At 43.1% G+C, this 17,535-nt stretch overlaps 1 protein-coding gene across 2 annotated transcripts in view; it reads right to left on the bottom strand.

The window, feature by feature from the left end:
- The window catches only part of MAPKAP1 (MAPK associated protein 1), a 241,904-nt gene that overhangs the window by 39,023 nt on the left and 185,346 nt on the right, over positions 1 to 17,535 (bottom strand). For both annotated transcript variants that reach the window (XM_057721638.1, XM_057721639.1), the window contains one exon: positions 3,384 to 3,524. In XM_057721638.1, coding sequence (XP_057577621.1) covers positions 3,384 to 3,524 — 141 coding nt within the window. The remainder of the gene's footprint in view (positions 1 to 3,383; positions 3,525 to 17,535) is intronic.

Genomic DNA, 17,535 nt, shown 5'->3' with positions numbered 1-17,535 from the left:
GCTTTCCAAGGAGGAAGTGAGGGTCTTAATACGTACCTGAACTCACCTACATGGGAATAGGAAATGAACTTATTTATTCACTGCGTGCTATAGTACTCATGGACAGAGTTTATCCGATTGTCACAAAATTACTTAGGACTAATTAATCAAGTTTTTGCTTATAACGCTAAAGACTGAATGTAGATTCATAATAGAAACATATGTTCTGACATCTATTTTAGAAGTTCCTCAGTTGTGACTCCCCACCAGAGGGCGCTATGTGTGCCGCTGGAAGCATCCAGAGGTGACCGGACCAGCTTCCAGTCACCTCACTTCTGAGAACCACTCACTGCTCTAGCGAGAGATACTTGCATTACTGCCATCATCCTTTCTACCTGACAAGTCTCCACCGTGACTCTGCCAATAGAGCCACTACCTAACCCGAGTGATCTGGTTAAGTACTTTCAAGATGGTGGACTAGGAGAGAAAGCAATAAGCAAAATAAACATAATAATGGCAACGATAACAACACTAAGATAAGCTACTGTGGGCCACTTTTATACACAGTCTTGAAAGGCAAACACTGTAATTCCCACTTCATAAATGACAAACACTAAGGTTGAAAGGGGAAGGGACTTGTCTAAGCTGACTGCAGGCAAGTGGTAAAGCTGGGATTCAAACCCATTCTTGCCTGGAGAGCTTCGGCTCTTTGCACAGATCCTTTTGTGGACTTTTTCCTTTGAATGAATATACACATCAGAATCTGATGAACTCAAGTCTGGCTTTTTGCCTTTGGAAAAAAATTTGGGGAAAGAAGCCCATGCACTTGGTTACCTTTCCAAGGCATTGCTTTTGAACCTTGGGGAACAGCAGACATGGGTTTGCTGATCATGCCCGCCTGGGAAAATCCCCGCCTTGTACCCTGGACCTCTATCTTGACTGCAGTCAGGCTACTTACTGGGTTTCTTAAAACTAGACCCACTCAGAAAAAGCAGACCCTCTGTTACTGGGAAAGAACTGCAGCCAAACATAAACGATGTCTGAGCAGCATTCTTATTTTAGCAAACTTTTAATTGAAAGTATACAAACAGAAAGTATATAAATCCTAAGGTATATATAACTTGGCTTTTGCACAGTCTACATGTTCATGTAATCAGCACCCTAGATGAAGAAACAGAACTTTACCAACACCCGAGATGCTCCCCCCTCCAGTCACTACAGCCTCTTCATCCTCTGGGACAACCACTATCATGGCTTCTACATATCATTTTTGTGTATTTTTGAACGTTATATAGATGGAATCATACAGCACATACTTTCTCCCCTTTTTGGGCATCTGGCTTGTTTTTGAGCAGCCTTATTATTATTATTTTTTATAGCCTTATTCTTTTTTACTTCTATGAGAGATACCAGAAAAAGCAGCTTTAGAAAGAATAACACTGAAGAATTTTATGTTTTAAGAATCAACATTAAATAAGCAATTTTTTCCACTTTAGAGCTTTTATGTGAGGAGGGAGAAAGAGGTCTACAGAGGGGGAAAAAAGGTGGGTTCTATGTGTTCTGATTCAAAGATACTGGGTGCTAATTCATCTATTCAGTCTGTCAGATCCTCCATCATCTTAGAAGCTGATGTTTACTGAGCACTTGCTATGTGCCAGGTATCTTTCTAAGTATTCTGCATGTGGTATCATATTTTGTCCCCCAAATTACCCTATCTCTGAGATACAGACTATTATCTTCATCTTACAAAGGAGAAGACTGCAGCTTTGCATCACTTGCCTGTGGCGATACAGCTAATGAATGAGCCAGGGTTTGAAGCCAGGCTTCGAACTTGAGCCCATCCTCCAAGCTTCCAGTATGCTGCCTCTCCACTAACAGCTCTCAGAGTCCACCACCTACCAGGCCCTGTGCTAAGTGCTTCACATGGAGTATCTGACTGGTTCCCCACAGCAATCCTAAGAAGCTGGCACACTGATATTCCCTTTTAAACAGAATGGAACTGAGGCTCGGAGAGATGAAGACACTTGCCTAATACGGCTGGCTGTTGACAGAGCCACGATTTAAACCAGATGTGATTCTGATGCTCATCTCTTTATTACTAAGCTACTGTCAACATATTTCAAGCTCCTGTCGGTCAAGTGGGAAGGAATATTTGAGAGATTTTTGAGGCTTATTACAAATTAGCCAGACTAATGCCCACATTAGAAAAGGTTTTATTATGAGACACAAACATTTGTGAGAAACATAACATTAGTGAGCCTTAGAGTTAAAATTCACACTTCCTCCCTTTACGCATGAAGCACACGAGGCCCAGGAAGGGGCGGTGTGGCAGAGGTCAAGGCAGAGGCCAGGAGTAGCTCAGCTCCCTGACTGCATAAGCCTGGCATCTGTGCCTACTCCCCTGCCCCCCTATCATCTTCTGTTAGGGAGCAGGTGCACTCAAGTTGGCCAGACCAGGGTTCTGCCCGATACCACTACCTACCTGCTGTGTGAACGTGGGCATGAGACTCACCTCTCTGCACCTCATTCACCTTCTTTGTCAGATGGAGACAGTAAAAAAACCTACCTTTTAGGTAGGTTAGTAGTGCACGTAAAGCACTGAACACAGTGCCTAATACACATGCACACCTACAAGATCAACAGTTCCCAATCCAACCTTTTTGGCACCAGGGACCGTTTTCATGGAAGACAATTTTTCCAAGGACCCCAGGGGTGGGGGGGTGTTTTCGGGATGATCCAAGCACATTATATTTATTGTGCACTTTACTTCTATTATTATTACATCAGCTCTACCTCAGGTCATCAGGCATTAGATCCTGGGGGCTGGGACCCCTGCTAGGGCTGCGGGCCACGAGGAAGATGATGGCGTAATCATATTCTGTTGACTCTACTACAACACTCTTGCTACCCCTGCTGGGTTTACGTCAAAACAGAAATTTAGCACTTAATGGAAACAAATTAACTCCAAATATTAAGTGAATTTTAGTTTCAGGTTATCTGGTAAGGATCCAAATATAACTTCTAAGATCATTAAAAAGCTTCCTGAATAAAGGCATGAATGAATAGCAATGAATTCATGGAGTAAGAAAAGGCAAGTGGCAATGCTACAAAGCAGTTCTAAGGATAGGATGTAAGAGAATTACAGAATAAAAATTATGGAACTTCACAGAAGTCAATCAGTTTGAAAAAGAGTCTCAAGTTAGTTCTATCTCAAATCTTCTGCTTCATAAAAAAGAAGATAAGACAGAGCACTTTAGGTGGGAAAAAGGAATCACTTTAAATTTCATTGTTCCAACATTTTCTTTGAAAACAGATCCCGTCAGTCATTCAGGTCACACAAAAGTTGCATGTTGTTTCTTTCCCTATTTCAACACTGACCACGGACAGAAAGTCCACGTGCTTACCTAACTGGACATCGGTCGTGAACCGGAGTCTGTGGATCATGCTGACTTTGAACGACTTGTAGTGGTGGCTGCTCAGCATGTCCTGGACTGTAGCTATGTCAATCTGCGCATCCTCCTCAAAAACCCCGTCTGCCCTTGAACCTGGGGAGGAAAAAGCAGTTTAACACATAAAGATACATGAGGCTTGGCAAATGGTGTCTGCTTAAAATGCTTTGGGATAAATTAAAATAATATGGGCTATTTAATTTGGAAAAGAAAAGGCTGAGCGATGACTTAATAATGCCATTCCAGTAAACAGCGAACGGTAACATATTAATCATTCAACAATTAATTCCACAAACATCGCCTGTTCTATGGCAGGCCCTTGGCTGGGCAGTAGCGATACAGAAGGCAGAAAAACTCCTGCTCGCCAAAGCTCTGTCTCCACAAGAGTTAAGTCAAAATCACAAAAGCATGGGTGGTCACACTTCTTGCTTCTTTTTCAAATAATTTTCCTGATCATAAAAATAGTCCATATTCCTTGAAGAATTCCTGTTCTTTCCAAGATTCTCAAACCATCTGTTTATCAGCTTCCTGTCCTGTGCCCCCCAGTCTCCACTGGTTCAGGTACGAGCCTGCACACGCTTGGATGGCTGTAAGTCTTCTCAGTGGCCTTCTAGCCACCAGGCTCCCTCAGCAATCCAGCTACTACAGGACTTTCTGATTGATCTTCCTAAAGCTTTGATCAGTCATTCACTCACCAAACGTTTAACAAGAGTTTTGTGCACACTAAGTACTCTGATATCGATACTGGGGACAAAGAAGAAGGCTGGAGCTCAAAGATCTTCCCTGGCTTCCCAAGGTCTCCTGCATGAAGCACACTCTTTGCTGTCAAGCAATCAAGGACGTCCACAATCTTGCTGAAATACAAATTTCCCATTTTACTTGTCATTTCTAACACATACCTTCTCTTGGCAACTCCTAAGCTCCTCAGACTGTATACAGGCTCAGGTTTTTCTACTTCTGGTCCTTTGCTCATGCCCTTGGTCTAGAACATCCCTCTGTCAAAACTCTACCCAGGCTAGCTCAGATTCCACCTCCTCCTGATCTCCATAGCAGCTGATTTATACTAGACTCTGGAGCCAGGGAGACCTGGGCTCAATTCCTGGCTCTGCTTCCAACTTACTGTGTGATACTGGGCAAGTGACTATTTCTCTGAACCCCAGTATCTGCCATCCACAGAATACCAAAACGTATTTAAAGAATCTAACATATGACATGCTTAATAAAAAACAATCATGATTATTTTTATTCTATTGTCATAGTGGATCACATTCAGCCTTGCACTAGAATTGCTGAGTGGTTGCTCTGTCCCAACTTGGAAGCTTTGTGAGGATCAGTCAAGTTTCATCTTCATCTCTACATCTTTTCCTGCAAGCAGTACAGGCAACTGGCATGCTCTCACTAAATTTTGCTAAATAAACAAATAAGTCAATAATAATAATGATAGTTAGTACAGGTGAGTACTCACACATCAGGCATGGTGCTGAGCACTTCACACATGCATTTAAGTCTCAAGACAACCTGGTAGGTAGGTCCTACAGTTTTCATATTATATAGATAAAGAATCTGAGGCTTTGGGAGGCAAAGTCCATGCCCAAGGTCACATAAGCAAAGCTAAACTAACTCTCGTCACCCCCCCCATGTCTGAGTTTGAAATGCGGTCTTCTGAAGGTGTGGCTGCTAGTGGGAGGAAGAACCTGTCTAGAAGCGGCCAACCAGCGAGGGTTGCCCGAGGCCTTGTGATGAGAACCTGGGGATGGTTCCACAGGGAAACTACAAGAGAACTCCTTGGCACAGAGTTGGAGGAGTGGACAGCTCTAGATTTGGGCTTAAAACTGGAAAATTCTATTATGCCTGCCAATTACACACTTTGCTTCCCACGGTTATTCCTTATGGGGCAGGCTTTTAAGTCAAAGCTGGTTTCTGATGCCTTCACATTTAACTAATTTATTAGGAAATTGTGCATTCTACTTCCAAACATTACAACTATTCCCAGCTTGGACCATTCTAGCACCTACAAGGATGCTTTCCCCTTAGTAAGGCTGCAACCTTGCCCCTAATGGGCCAGTCATTGAATGCCTGTGACACAGTTCCACATGTGGACCTCTCTGCCCAGGTCACCCTTCTTCCCATTCTACTCCCTCCTGGTCTATTTCTCCAGGCCTCCTTCCTATCCCTCGACGAGCTTAGCTCAAGTGACCCTCCAGGGAACCCTAAGTCTAGCTCAGCTCCTCTGTCACTGCACCCTGTGCTTCCCCTCAGGTTATTTATCACAGATAGTAATCGTCTGTCTCTGTAACCCCAAGAGCAGAGGGAGAGCGACCGCTTTACTAAACACTGTAGCCCAGACCCTGCTAGTGCTACCATGCGCAGAATAAAGGAAGAGCCCAAAAATAATTTACTGGATGAATACCAAGTGCCATATCCCCAGGATCAGAGAGGCTTAGTGACTTGACCACCACCACCTTGCTAGGACTGGCACAGTTGCACTTGACGTCTGCGAGGGTCATTGGGTAACCCTGTTTCCTTTCTCTGGAATACTTGTGATTTGGGATAGAGATGGTGTGATCACCATCACTACTGTCTCCTGAGTAATGCCCACATCCAAAGCCAAGAGGCTGGCTAGAAAGTAAAGTTTCAAATAGTTATTCACTTTCTCCAAATATACTTTTTATTAAAACAGGGCTGCCAAGATGTGTTTACTTTTATTTTAGAACCATTCAAATTGAGAATTTTAGAGAAATACTAAAATCCCTTCATGTTTTAAATCATTTAAAGCTATCTTTTCTGAGAAAATGCCATTATTAGACATAGCTCAAGAACTTCTGTTTTCTTTACTATTTAATATTTTCTAAATATTGCAGGTAGTTCATTTGGAAAGAGGTTACAGCTCATTATGCTAAAATGTCAATTATTTTAAAAAAAAAACCACACTTAAGAGTTTTACATTTTATGATGTTGGATTAAAACCAATTTAAAAATTACTATAAAGTGACATATAATTTTTACTGAGCAATTTCCATGCCAGCTGCTAAGAAAGCATCTTAGCTGTGAACGATAACTCAGACGCTTCAGATGAAGCGGCACATAAATGCGGCTGGAAGTTGATTTAGCTTCTTGCAGAAGCTGCTGAAGAATGACATATTTTGTTTAACACACCAGCTAATGTAGTCCTAAAAGCTCAAACGAGTGCCAGTTTCCACTCCTAAATTTGCTGTGGGAGATTAATGAAAACTTCATATTTTGCTGAAATGTTAATAATGGGCAGATGAGATGATAGGATTTTAGTAGAGGTCTTAAAGCTACGGAACAACCAGCAAGGCTTGTCAATGTCCTCATATTAATTTTGTTCAAGACTTATATAGCTGGAGCTGGCTCAACACACTAATGCTTCGTGCACTGACCTTCTACTCTCTGACAGTGTAAATTCATATCCCATTTGAGGATTTAAGTCCCTTGGATACTTGGGTGAGTTCTGAGCCTTACCCAAGTTGACAAGGGGTGTGTTTACCTTTATGATCAAAAGGGCAACAGCATCGGGGGAGCAGAGAAGGAAGGAACAGTCCTGCATTCACCTCCGATACATGCCATTCACCCCCCAGCAGGTTATTTGCTGAATGGGAACAACTTCTGGTCTTGAAGTTCCAGTGCCATTTCTCAAAGTAGGCTCAGGAGTGCCTATGCTTGGAGGGGGCGTGTTTGTGTGGACGGATCAGTCAGCCACGCAACCTGCAACTACTGTCCCCATGCCTGCCGTGTCCTAGACTGGGAAGGGACATTGATGAGGATAAGCTGGGTACCTGATCTTCAGGACTTACAAATTCACTACAGAACACCAAGAAAACAGGATAAGGCAGAGAGAAGTGCCCAATAAATGATGCATGCAACAGACAATCTAAAGGCACATATCTGAAGCAGAGCATTATACCAAAAGCACTTTTTTTGACCAGAAAAGTTCTGACTTTGAGTGTACACCTTTACTGTTTGTATCTTTCTGGAAAGGGGTGAACTCAAACATGCACGAAAGATGCTTGGCACTACACCATATTGCATATTAAAAATATTACTGTACTATCAACTTTACACTTCAAAACCACTTCTGTTAAGAGAAGACATTTTTATCTACTTGAAGTAAAAAAAAAAAAAAAAGAACCAGAATGTCTTAAAAATAAACATATTAAAAAAAATCACTCCCCAGGACTTCCCTGGTGGCACAGTGGTTAAGAATCTGCCTGCCAATGCAAGGGACACAGGTTCGATCCCTGCTCCGGGAAGATCCCACATGCCGCAGAGCAACTAAGCCCATATGCCACAACTACGCCCATGTGCCACAACTACTGAGCCTGCACTCTGGAGCCTGCAAGCCACAACTATTAAGCCTATGTGCCACAGGTACTGAAGCCTGTGTGCTTAGAGCCTGTGCTCCAAGACAAGAAATTATACTGCAATGAGAAGCCCGTGCACCACAACAAAGAGTAGCCCCCACTAGTGCAACTAGAGAAAGCCCACGCGTAGCAATGAAGACCCAAAGCAGACAATAAATAAAATAAAAATAAATTAAAAAATTAAAAAATAAAAAAACCATTCCCCAGAACTTCCCTGGTGGCGCAGTGGTTAAGAATCTGCATGCCAAAGCAGGGGACACGAGTTAGATCCCTGGGCCGGGAAGATACCACATGCCGTGGAACAACTAAGCCCGTGTGCCACAACTACTGAACCCGCACTCTAGAGCCCGACAGCCACAACTACTGAGCCCATATGCCACAACTACTAAAGCCCACACACCTAGAACCCATGCTCTGCAACAAGAAAAGCCACTGGGATGAGAAGCCCGCGCATGGCAATGAAGAGTAGCCCCCGCTCTCCACAACTAGAGAAAGCCTGTGAGCAGCAATGAAGACCCAATGCCTCCAAAAATTAAAAAAAAAAAAAAAAAAATCCCTATCTACTTCAAAAAACAAAAACAAACATTCCCAAACTATTAATTTAATTGAAATATAACCCTTTGGTATTTTGTTAAATTCTCAATTTAAAAAGTTCACAAGCTATTAAATGAAACAAAAGCCACACTGTGTTCATCTACATTAATGCTGAACTGGGTCTCCTCGTGAATGACAAGATAAATTGTAATGGTGCCTTCAAAGACTTCACAATGTATTTTGTCAAAGTCGGGAGTGTTAATGCCTCTGTGTGCCACGGATTACCGTAACGTCTTGTGTCAAAACGCTCGAGCTGCTATAACTCAAAGACGTATTGTGATAGATCAAATTTTGGGGTGGGGCCTAAAAGTGACTTGAGCACCAGAGCTCAAATGGACTGACCACAGGCTCTGGAAGGATGATGGAGAGCACATTCACGATACAAAAAGCGCTGAGGGACAGAAAATCCAAGAGAGGAAGGAGCTTAGCTGTCTGGAGTAAGGAATCAGGAAAAAGGGAACAGCGTGGCACCTGTCTTAATGGCAGAACCAGGCCAGGGAAGAGCCGGTAAAGGGATGCGGAGAGGAGGTGAAGGAGGAGGCAGGTGGAGTGTAGGCCCTGCTGCAAAGAAAGAAAGAAAGAGGAGGTACTGAGAGAGAGCGAGGGCGGGCATGTGGCCTTGGGGCTTAATAACGTTGGAAAGAACCTGGAACATCGAGTTCAGAGATGCAGATTCAAATCCTAACTCTGACACTGAGGGTTAAGACCAGGTCAAAACCTTGCCCCAAAATGGGCAGAAGACCTAAATAGACATTTCTCCAAAGAAGACATGCAGATGGTTAACAAACATATGAAAAGATGCTCAACATCACTAATCATTCGAGAAATGCAAGTCAAAGCCACAATGAGGTATCACCTCACACGGGTCAGAATGGCCATCATCAAAACATCTAGAAATAATAAATGCTGGAGAGGGTGTGGAGAAAAAGGAACCGTCCTGCACTGTTGGTGGGGATGTAAATTGGTACAGCCACTATGGGAAACGGTATGGAGGTTCCCTAAAAAACTAAAAATAGAACTACCATATGATCCAGCAATCCCACTACTGGGCATATACCCTGAGAAAACCATAACCCAAAAAGAAACATGTACAAAATGTTTGTTGCAGCACTATCTACAATAGCCAGGGCATGAAAGCAACCTAAATGCCCACCAACAGATGAATAGATAAAGAAGATGTGGCACATATATACAATGGAATATTACTCAGCCATAAAAAGGAATGAAACTGAGTTATTTGTAGTGAGGTGGATGGACCTAGATAGAGTCTGTCATACAGAGTGAAGTAAGCCAGAAAGAGAAAAACAAATACTGTATGCTAATGCATATATATGGAATCTAAAAAAATGGTACTGATGAACCCAGTGACAGGGCAAGAATAAAGATGCAGATGTAGAGAATGGACTTGAGGACATGGGGGCGGGGGGTAGGCGCGAAGGGGAAGCTGGGACAAAGTGAGAGAATAGCACTGACGTATACACACTACCAAATGTAAAATAGATAGCTAGTGGGAAGCTGCTGCATGACACAGGGAGACCAACTCGACGACTCGTGATGACTTAGGGGGTGGGATAGGGAGGCTGGGAAGGAGCAGAGGGAGGGAGGGGATACGGGGATATATGTATAAATACAGCTGATTCACTTGGTTGTACAGTAGAAACTGGCACAACAGTGTAAAGCAATTATACTCCAATAAAGAGCTTAAAAAAAGAAAAAAACAACAACAAAAAAACCTTGCCCAAGGTTCCACTGTTGGGAGAGGAAGAGCTGGGACAGATCGATTGGACTCCAGAGCCATGTTCCTTCTCCTTTCCCTCCCGTGTCACCACAGTCCTACAAGCAGCAGCAAGGACTGGGACTGTGCGGGTAACTGTAAACTCCAAGTCAGTGGTTCTCAGAGTTCAGCTCAGGACCCCAGGCATGGGGGGGAGGCGGGTCTGTGAGCTCAGCACTATTTTCATAATAATAGTATGATGTGATTTGCCCTTTTCATGCCTATTACAAGTGCACAAAGTAATAAAAAGTTCATTGATATGTTTCTGATTCCACATTGCAACCAACCTTTAAGAGGGACTTCCCTGGTGGTCCAGTGGTAAAGAATCCACCTTCCAATGCAGGGGACACGGGTTCAATCCCTGGTCAGGGAACTAAGATCCCATGTGCTATGGGGCAACTAATTCACGCGCCACAACTAGGGAGAAGCCCGTGCATCACAACGAAAGATTCCACAAGATGCAACAAAGATCCTGTGTGCCGCAACTAAGACCCAATGCAGCCAAAATAATAATAATAAAAAAATAATTAAAAGAAAAAAAGAAACTATCACTTGAGTTTTGATATAGTAACAAAAATTAATATGCACTATTATCTGAAAAGGCTACTGAAATACTCCCCTCTTTTCCAACAACATATCTATGTTAGCCAAATTTTCTTCATATACTTCAACCAAAACAATGTACTGTGACAGATTGATTGTAGAAGTAGATATGAAAATCCAGCTGTCTTCTATAAAGCCAAACATTACAGAAATTTGCAAAACTAGAAAACAGTGTCCATGGTTCAGGAGATTAGTCAATAACTTGTCTTCCTGATGGAACAAAAATAAATGCTTTGCAGAGAAAGGGAAAAAAAAAAACCCAAACCCCAAAACCCAAACCAAAATAAAATAGTGCCACTCTTAACATTAAATTTTTAAAAGAAAATATTTTTATTTTATTTTTAAAATTTTTAATGAAAATGTTATTTATGTTAATATATAAGGATTTTACCATTGTTTTTAAATGACTTCATAAATATTTTAAAATCTCTCAGTTTTTATTCCTAATAAATAGATATAACTCAATAAACAAAAGCTCTTTGGGGTCCTCAATTTTTAAGGGTGCAAAGCGGTCCTAAGACCCAAAAGTTTGAGAACCGCTGCCTTTATTGGTTCTTTTTTTTTTTAAGCTCTTTATTGGAATATAATTGCTTTACACTCTTGTACCAGCTTATGAGGTACACCAAAGTGAATCAGCTATATTTATACATATATCCCCATATCCCCTCCCTCCCACGACTCCCCCCCACCCTCCCCGTTCCGGCCCTCTAAGGCATCACCCATCATCGAGTTGATCTCCCTTTGTTATACAGCAACTTCCCACTAGCTATTTTACAGTTGGTAGTATATATATGTCTATGCTACTCTCTCACTTTGTCCCAGCTTCCCCTTCGCCTCCCGCCCCCCCAACCCCGTGTCCTCCAGTCCATTCTCTGCATCTGCATCCTTATTCTTGTCCTGTCACTGGGTTCATCAGTACCATTCCTTTACTGGTTCTTATGCCATGTTTTCATTGTCCCTGGATGCCCATTTGGACAACCATGATGGGACACAAAAGTGCAGTTACAACTCTGTATCTGTGTTACATATCTGACAACAAACGCAAACAGAAAGCTTGTACACACATTGTTAGATTAAGAGGCTTGCTGCCAGGTGATCAGATCAAGGCTAATACAACTAATATTGCTTAAGAAGCGTTTTCATATACTACATGATTTCACTGGAACTGAGGGAGACACTTAGAGGTACATACATGACTTTCTTTCAGACAAATGAGCACTAATGATTAAATCAAAGCTCAGATGAACTCACTGTACGTCTCTAGCAGATGTCTTATGTTCAGAGACACAAACTACACAGAACATCAAACTTCATTTTATGGTTCAATGAGTCTCAGGCCACATCTAAAAGGCCTAATCTAGTTATAAGTTAAAGCAACTTCCGTCTGCCATCTCCAAAAAGATCTACGCCAACTCTAGAACTCGACTGCAAGTTCGATGGCCTTTGCTAGGTCCTTACCTCATATGTAAACTCTTTGTAGCATGATGGCCCTGTTGACCACTCCTCCCAAGTCCACAAACAGTCACCCGGCACCAACCCTGTGCCAGAAGCTGTGCTAGTGCTTCAGAAACACAGGAGCATGGCCATGGGTGTCTGCACGTGGCTGGTGCAAGGCGTCTGGGAAGGGGAATGGTGGAAAATAAAATGGTGGGGGCTGGAGGGGGAGATGTCTTCAAAGACAGGCACTATCCATCTCGGGACCTGGCATACAGTAAAATACTGCTGTGCAAATAACAGAGTGAAGAGCAAACAAACTATCTTCTGCTCCATTCTATCCTGAAGCCTTATTGCTACTCCCCACATTGAACGATGCCTGTTTCAGCTAAACTGGATTTTGTTCAGGTTATACCATCTGGCCAGAATGTGCTGTCCGCTCTTTAAATTATACACTTCAAGGTAATAGTCCAAATGGAATCTTTCCCAATCCCTTTCCTGAAACCCTTTTTTGAAGGCTCTCATGACAAGTCTCTTACATGATAAGCACCTGTGTTCCCCTTCTGGACTATGGGCTCCTTGAGGGCAAGAACATTCTATCCTACAGAGCACAAAGTATATGTTCAATAAATGCTGTTGGTGGCTTGAATGGGGTTGATGCCACACAGGTTAACCATAACAGTACGTGAGTTTGTACACCATCCCTTGTATTTACCTTGGTTACTAGAACCTAACACACCATTCCTAGTTTTCCATTCAGACCCCCTACTAGACAGGGATCCTGCCCCAACAACAACTCCAGTAGCAATTAACATTCACTGCGTGCTTACTATATGCCAGACATCATGCTCAGCACTTTAAATACATTATCTCATTTAATTTTCTCAATGGTCTTTTAAGTTGGATAATATTATCCTCATTCGACAAGTGAGAAAAATAAGGCTCGGAATGTCATCCTGCTAGTATAGCCATACAACTAATATAAGGTGGAGTTAGGAAAGGAACCCAGGTCTGATTCCAAAATTGTGTCCTTAGCCACCACATAACCCCTTGGGTAAAAATGTTCCTTAGATGGGCTGGAATGTACAAATCCATGGGTATCTAAGGAGAACATAATCATGCCTGGCTTTGCCAGAACAAACAATCAGGGATAAAACCTAACTCTACTCCTCCTGTAAGACTCAAAGCTAGATGCATGGAGAAAAACTCTCCTTTAGCTTTCTACAGCCATCACATGTTTTCTTCCCAAAGGCCTTTTAAGTTCCCAACGACTCATAAGCCTAAAACGTCTCTTCTATTAAACACTTCCCTTTGGCTACTCGTCATTTTTGCTGGTCTCTAAAAAATAATCAATAGGTGATATACTATAATGCACACACGCGCACTTGCATGCCCCTGCAGTAATCTCTTCAAAGCCATCAGGATCATACAGCAGGATATACCCTTCACTCAACTTGCCATGCTACAGCCAGGGCAGGGATCCTTGCTGTCAGTGCCTAATTGATTAAACTCTTGGAGTCAGAGCCTTTCCACAGGGAGATTTCAGACCCTCAATAAATCAGGATAATTTTGTTTTATGAGGTGATCAGAAAGGAACGATTTCACGTTTGTAGAATTTCTAAAAAGAGCAGATCATGGCGGTGGAGAGGTGGGGGTGGGGGAGGGGGGAGGTTTAGGCTCTGCATTCAAGCTCCGCCCCCCATCCCTCAGGCTCATCTTTCAGCACTCTGTCCCTTGCTCATTTCACCCCACTCCATTCATACATACCATACCAAATATACCAAGCTCCTTCTCAAGACCTTTGGGCAAGTAGGCCCTTGGCCTGAACATTCCTCTTATTCATTATCTGAATAACTCCTTTTTATTCTTCTTCAACGAAGCTCTCTCCTCCTATTCTTACCAGCTCCAGGCCCCTGCTATATACTCTTTCATACCCTTGACAGCCCTCATCACAGCTGTGAGCTCCATGATGTGGGGGCTGTGTATCCTCTCTGCTGCTCTGGGACAGCAACTGGCCCAGAGGAGGGGCCATCAATGTTGGGGGAAGAATGAACAAATATGTGTCCAGCGTGAAACGTTTACAGGATGAAGCATGACCATTCAGGGGTCTGAACCACTGGCTCATTACAGGTTTGCCTGGAAGTTAGGTTAATGACAGAATTCCTATCACTTCCTCTTCCTCCATTATGTCTTTGTCCCTGCTCAAAACACAGGAAAAGTATTGGAGTCTTCTAAAGAGTCTGGGCATTTTGGACAATTTACATGACAAAATATCTAAGAACTGTAACATTTGATAAGCACTGAAGCATCTCGTTCTCTGACTCTGGAGTCAGAGAATGAGGGCACACATGCTGGAAGAACCCCACCTCCCATTAGGGGAGTCACTGCCGAAATGTCATCTGACGCATTACCAAACCATTAGTCAGGGGCTGCAGGGCAGATTCTAGGGCCAGGAGCCTACCAGAGGGATGCAAATCCCTGTGCCCTCACTTAGAGCCCATACAGGGTTTGTGGCTCGTCAAACATGTTTCCTTACTATTCTAATGTACCAGTGTATCGCTTAATGAAAGTTCTTAATTGTAATTCAATTAATTACATACACAGAATCCCCAATTACATTTTCCAATAAGACATTGGCTGTGGTACAGGTCTAAATGCACTTAACCAATTTTAATATATTAAGACCAATTTTCCTTGAATACTAATTACTACCTAACGATAACATGAAAAGGGGGGAACTTTCAAGAAAAGGGGAGAGTGAAAAATGCAATTCATGTGGAATTTCTCAGCCTACAGAGCACAATGCACTCACTACTGAAGAAGTAGGTGTGGACAGGGCACAAATGTGCTTCCAGATCAGATCAGCACTATTTTTTTTGCCCTAGGTATCACCTACCCTTGTTGCTGGTCATTGCCCAAAGGGGCCCTCAGGAAGTCTAAGAGTCTAGAGGGAAAAGGCCACCACACACAAGTGCAGACTAGCCGTGGTGTCTGGGCACAGGCACTTGCTTTGTGTCTTGGGCACACGAACCCTGGGAATGGCCAGCTCTTGCATCAGGCCTTGCACTTTACCATGTGCATCTATTGCACACAATCTCAATTTAATCTTCATAATAGCCCTACAGGGTAGGGATTCCCACCATGTTTTACAGATGTGGAAATGAAGCTCAGAGAAGGACTTGCCTAAGGTCATGCTGTGCCTCCAAACATCCTGCCTTTCCCCTACAACACGCTGCAGACCAGCCCACACCAACCAGTCATCAAGAGGTAGAGACACACAGGGATTCTGGCATCAGGGATAACATTTCTGTTTCTTTTAAATGCTGTTAGTGTGCCGCAAGCAGGGAGCTATTATCCAATACCTACTTGAAAAAACTCTCATCCATACAACAATTCCTTACCACGAACATGTTTCCCCCCAGCGCCCTCACCAGAGCCAGACATGTAACTAGCTTTCAGCAGTAATTCAACCTAAAACATATACCATGAATACCACAAGTCATTTCCATTTGTAAACAGAGTTTACTTGCAGGATCACTTTTTTTTTTTTTTTTTGCTTTTGAAGACTGCTGATGTGGTATAATAAAAGAGGCTTAAAGCCCTGGTACTTAAGTCACCTGATAGAAATTGGAGAGATTAGTAATTTGTAACTGAAGAAGGCAAACCCTCCAGAAGCCAAGTAGAACCACTAGGGAGTCTCCAGGGCTGGCACAGAGCACACAAGGGAGGAGGGATTGGCCCTCCAGAATAAGCACCACGAAGAGGAGATGGAAACACACCAGGATAAGCAATCATTCACTGTCTACAGTTGCTTTTTTATTTAATAACACTGGTGGGGAGTGGGGGGAGGGCGGAATCCCAAGTACCACTGCAAAGAAACCCTTATACCTAAAGATGCTCACCCAAAGCCCAAGTCCCTTTTAAACAACATCACATACTTGCCCCTCAGAGCCCTAGCGAGCAGCCTGGTGATGCCAGGGACTCAGGAGGCTCCCTCCCAGGGAATGAACCACACCTGGCCACAGGCACTGGGATGTAGGGGGATCTCAGACCCAGTCCCTGCCCTTGGTGAGTGGGGATGGGTAGTCACAGTCCAGAGTGGGTGCGGGCAAACCCGTCTAGTGGAATCAGTGATCAGAGAGGGGTAAGGAGAGGGACTCTACCAGAGCCCAGGGAATGGTAGCCAGGTGGTCTCGGAAGGCTTCTAGGAGGAGTTGCCTCCTGTACTGGGTCTTCAAGGGGAAACTAAAGGAGGTGAAAGAGGACACCCACAAACTGAGACCCAGAGATACACTCTCCTGCCACAGTCCAGCTATCTGGGTGACTGCCCACCTCGAGCTGAAGCTCTTCCTCAGTATAGCCTTAAATTAAGGCAACTTCACTAAGGTACTGAAATAATGGAAGGTATCCTTGAAAAGGAAAGGAGATCAAAGGAGATTAAACTGATGTTTAAAGAACTGAATCCTCTTTCTATAGCAACTTCTATTTAGGAAACAAAATAATTAGATTCATCTCTTTCACTAGACTTAATGGATGGAAGACACATTTTTCTAGGCCCCCTAATGATTATTCATGTGACCAGGAGCAAATCACTCCCTTAAAACCTCCGTTTCTTCTTCTATAAGATAAAGATGATGGCAACACTGGCCTAATAACAACAGCGCCTCTATCTCATTTAATCCTCACAACAACTTTGTGAAATAGATTCAGTCACCTCCATTACACAGGAAACAGGCTCAGAGAGGTGACATGATTTGTCTGATGTCAGAGGCTGCAGTGTCCACCCAAGGTCTGCCTCATTCTAAAGACTGTGCTTTAAGCACCATGCTGACCTACTCTGTGGGCAGACTAGCGAGTGATAAAATAGGGAAGATAGTGTCTGACACAGTGTCTGATACTTGTGGCACTCCATAAAGCCGGTTCAATTTTAGGTCTATTTTAGCCCTGACAATGGGAGTTTCTCTCTGAAAGCTGTGGAAACAACAGGTTGGTTCACGCTGCATCTTTCTTCTAAGGCTCTGGATGGGCTACCCACATATGAACAGTGGGTAAAGGAAAAGGTCACTAGCAACATTTGGCAGAAAAGGAAATTGAGGTTCAGTTTGGTGCCAGGATTTATATAGACACTTGGACAAGAATGGAAGTCTTCTAATGTTACATCTGACTCTCCATAATGTACTTGGGTTTCCTCCTGGTCTGATTCCAGCTTCTAGCAGACAGTTGGCTGAAGGATGTAGTAGATTATCAGACTAGGATCCAAACTGGAAAGCTCAAGGACTTTGGCTTGTCATTTTCTTATTTAGGCCAAGATTCAAGCACA

Source organism: Hippopotamus amphibius, chromosome 2 (genome assembly GCF_030028045.1).
Source record: "Hippopotamus amphibius kiboko isolate mHipAmp2 chromosome 2, mHipAmp2.hap2, whole genome shotgun sequence".
NCBI classification, from domain to species: domain Eukaryota; kingdom Metazoa; phylum Chordata; class Mammalia; order Artiodactyla; family Hippopotamidae; genus Hippopotamus; species Hippopotamus amphibius.
The sequence above is the reverse complement of the archived record's forward strand: the minus strand, read 5'-3'. Positions and strand labels throughout refer to the sequence as shown.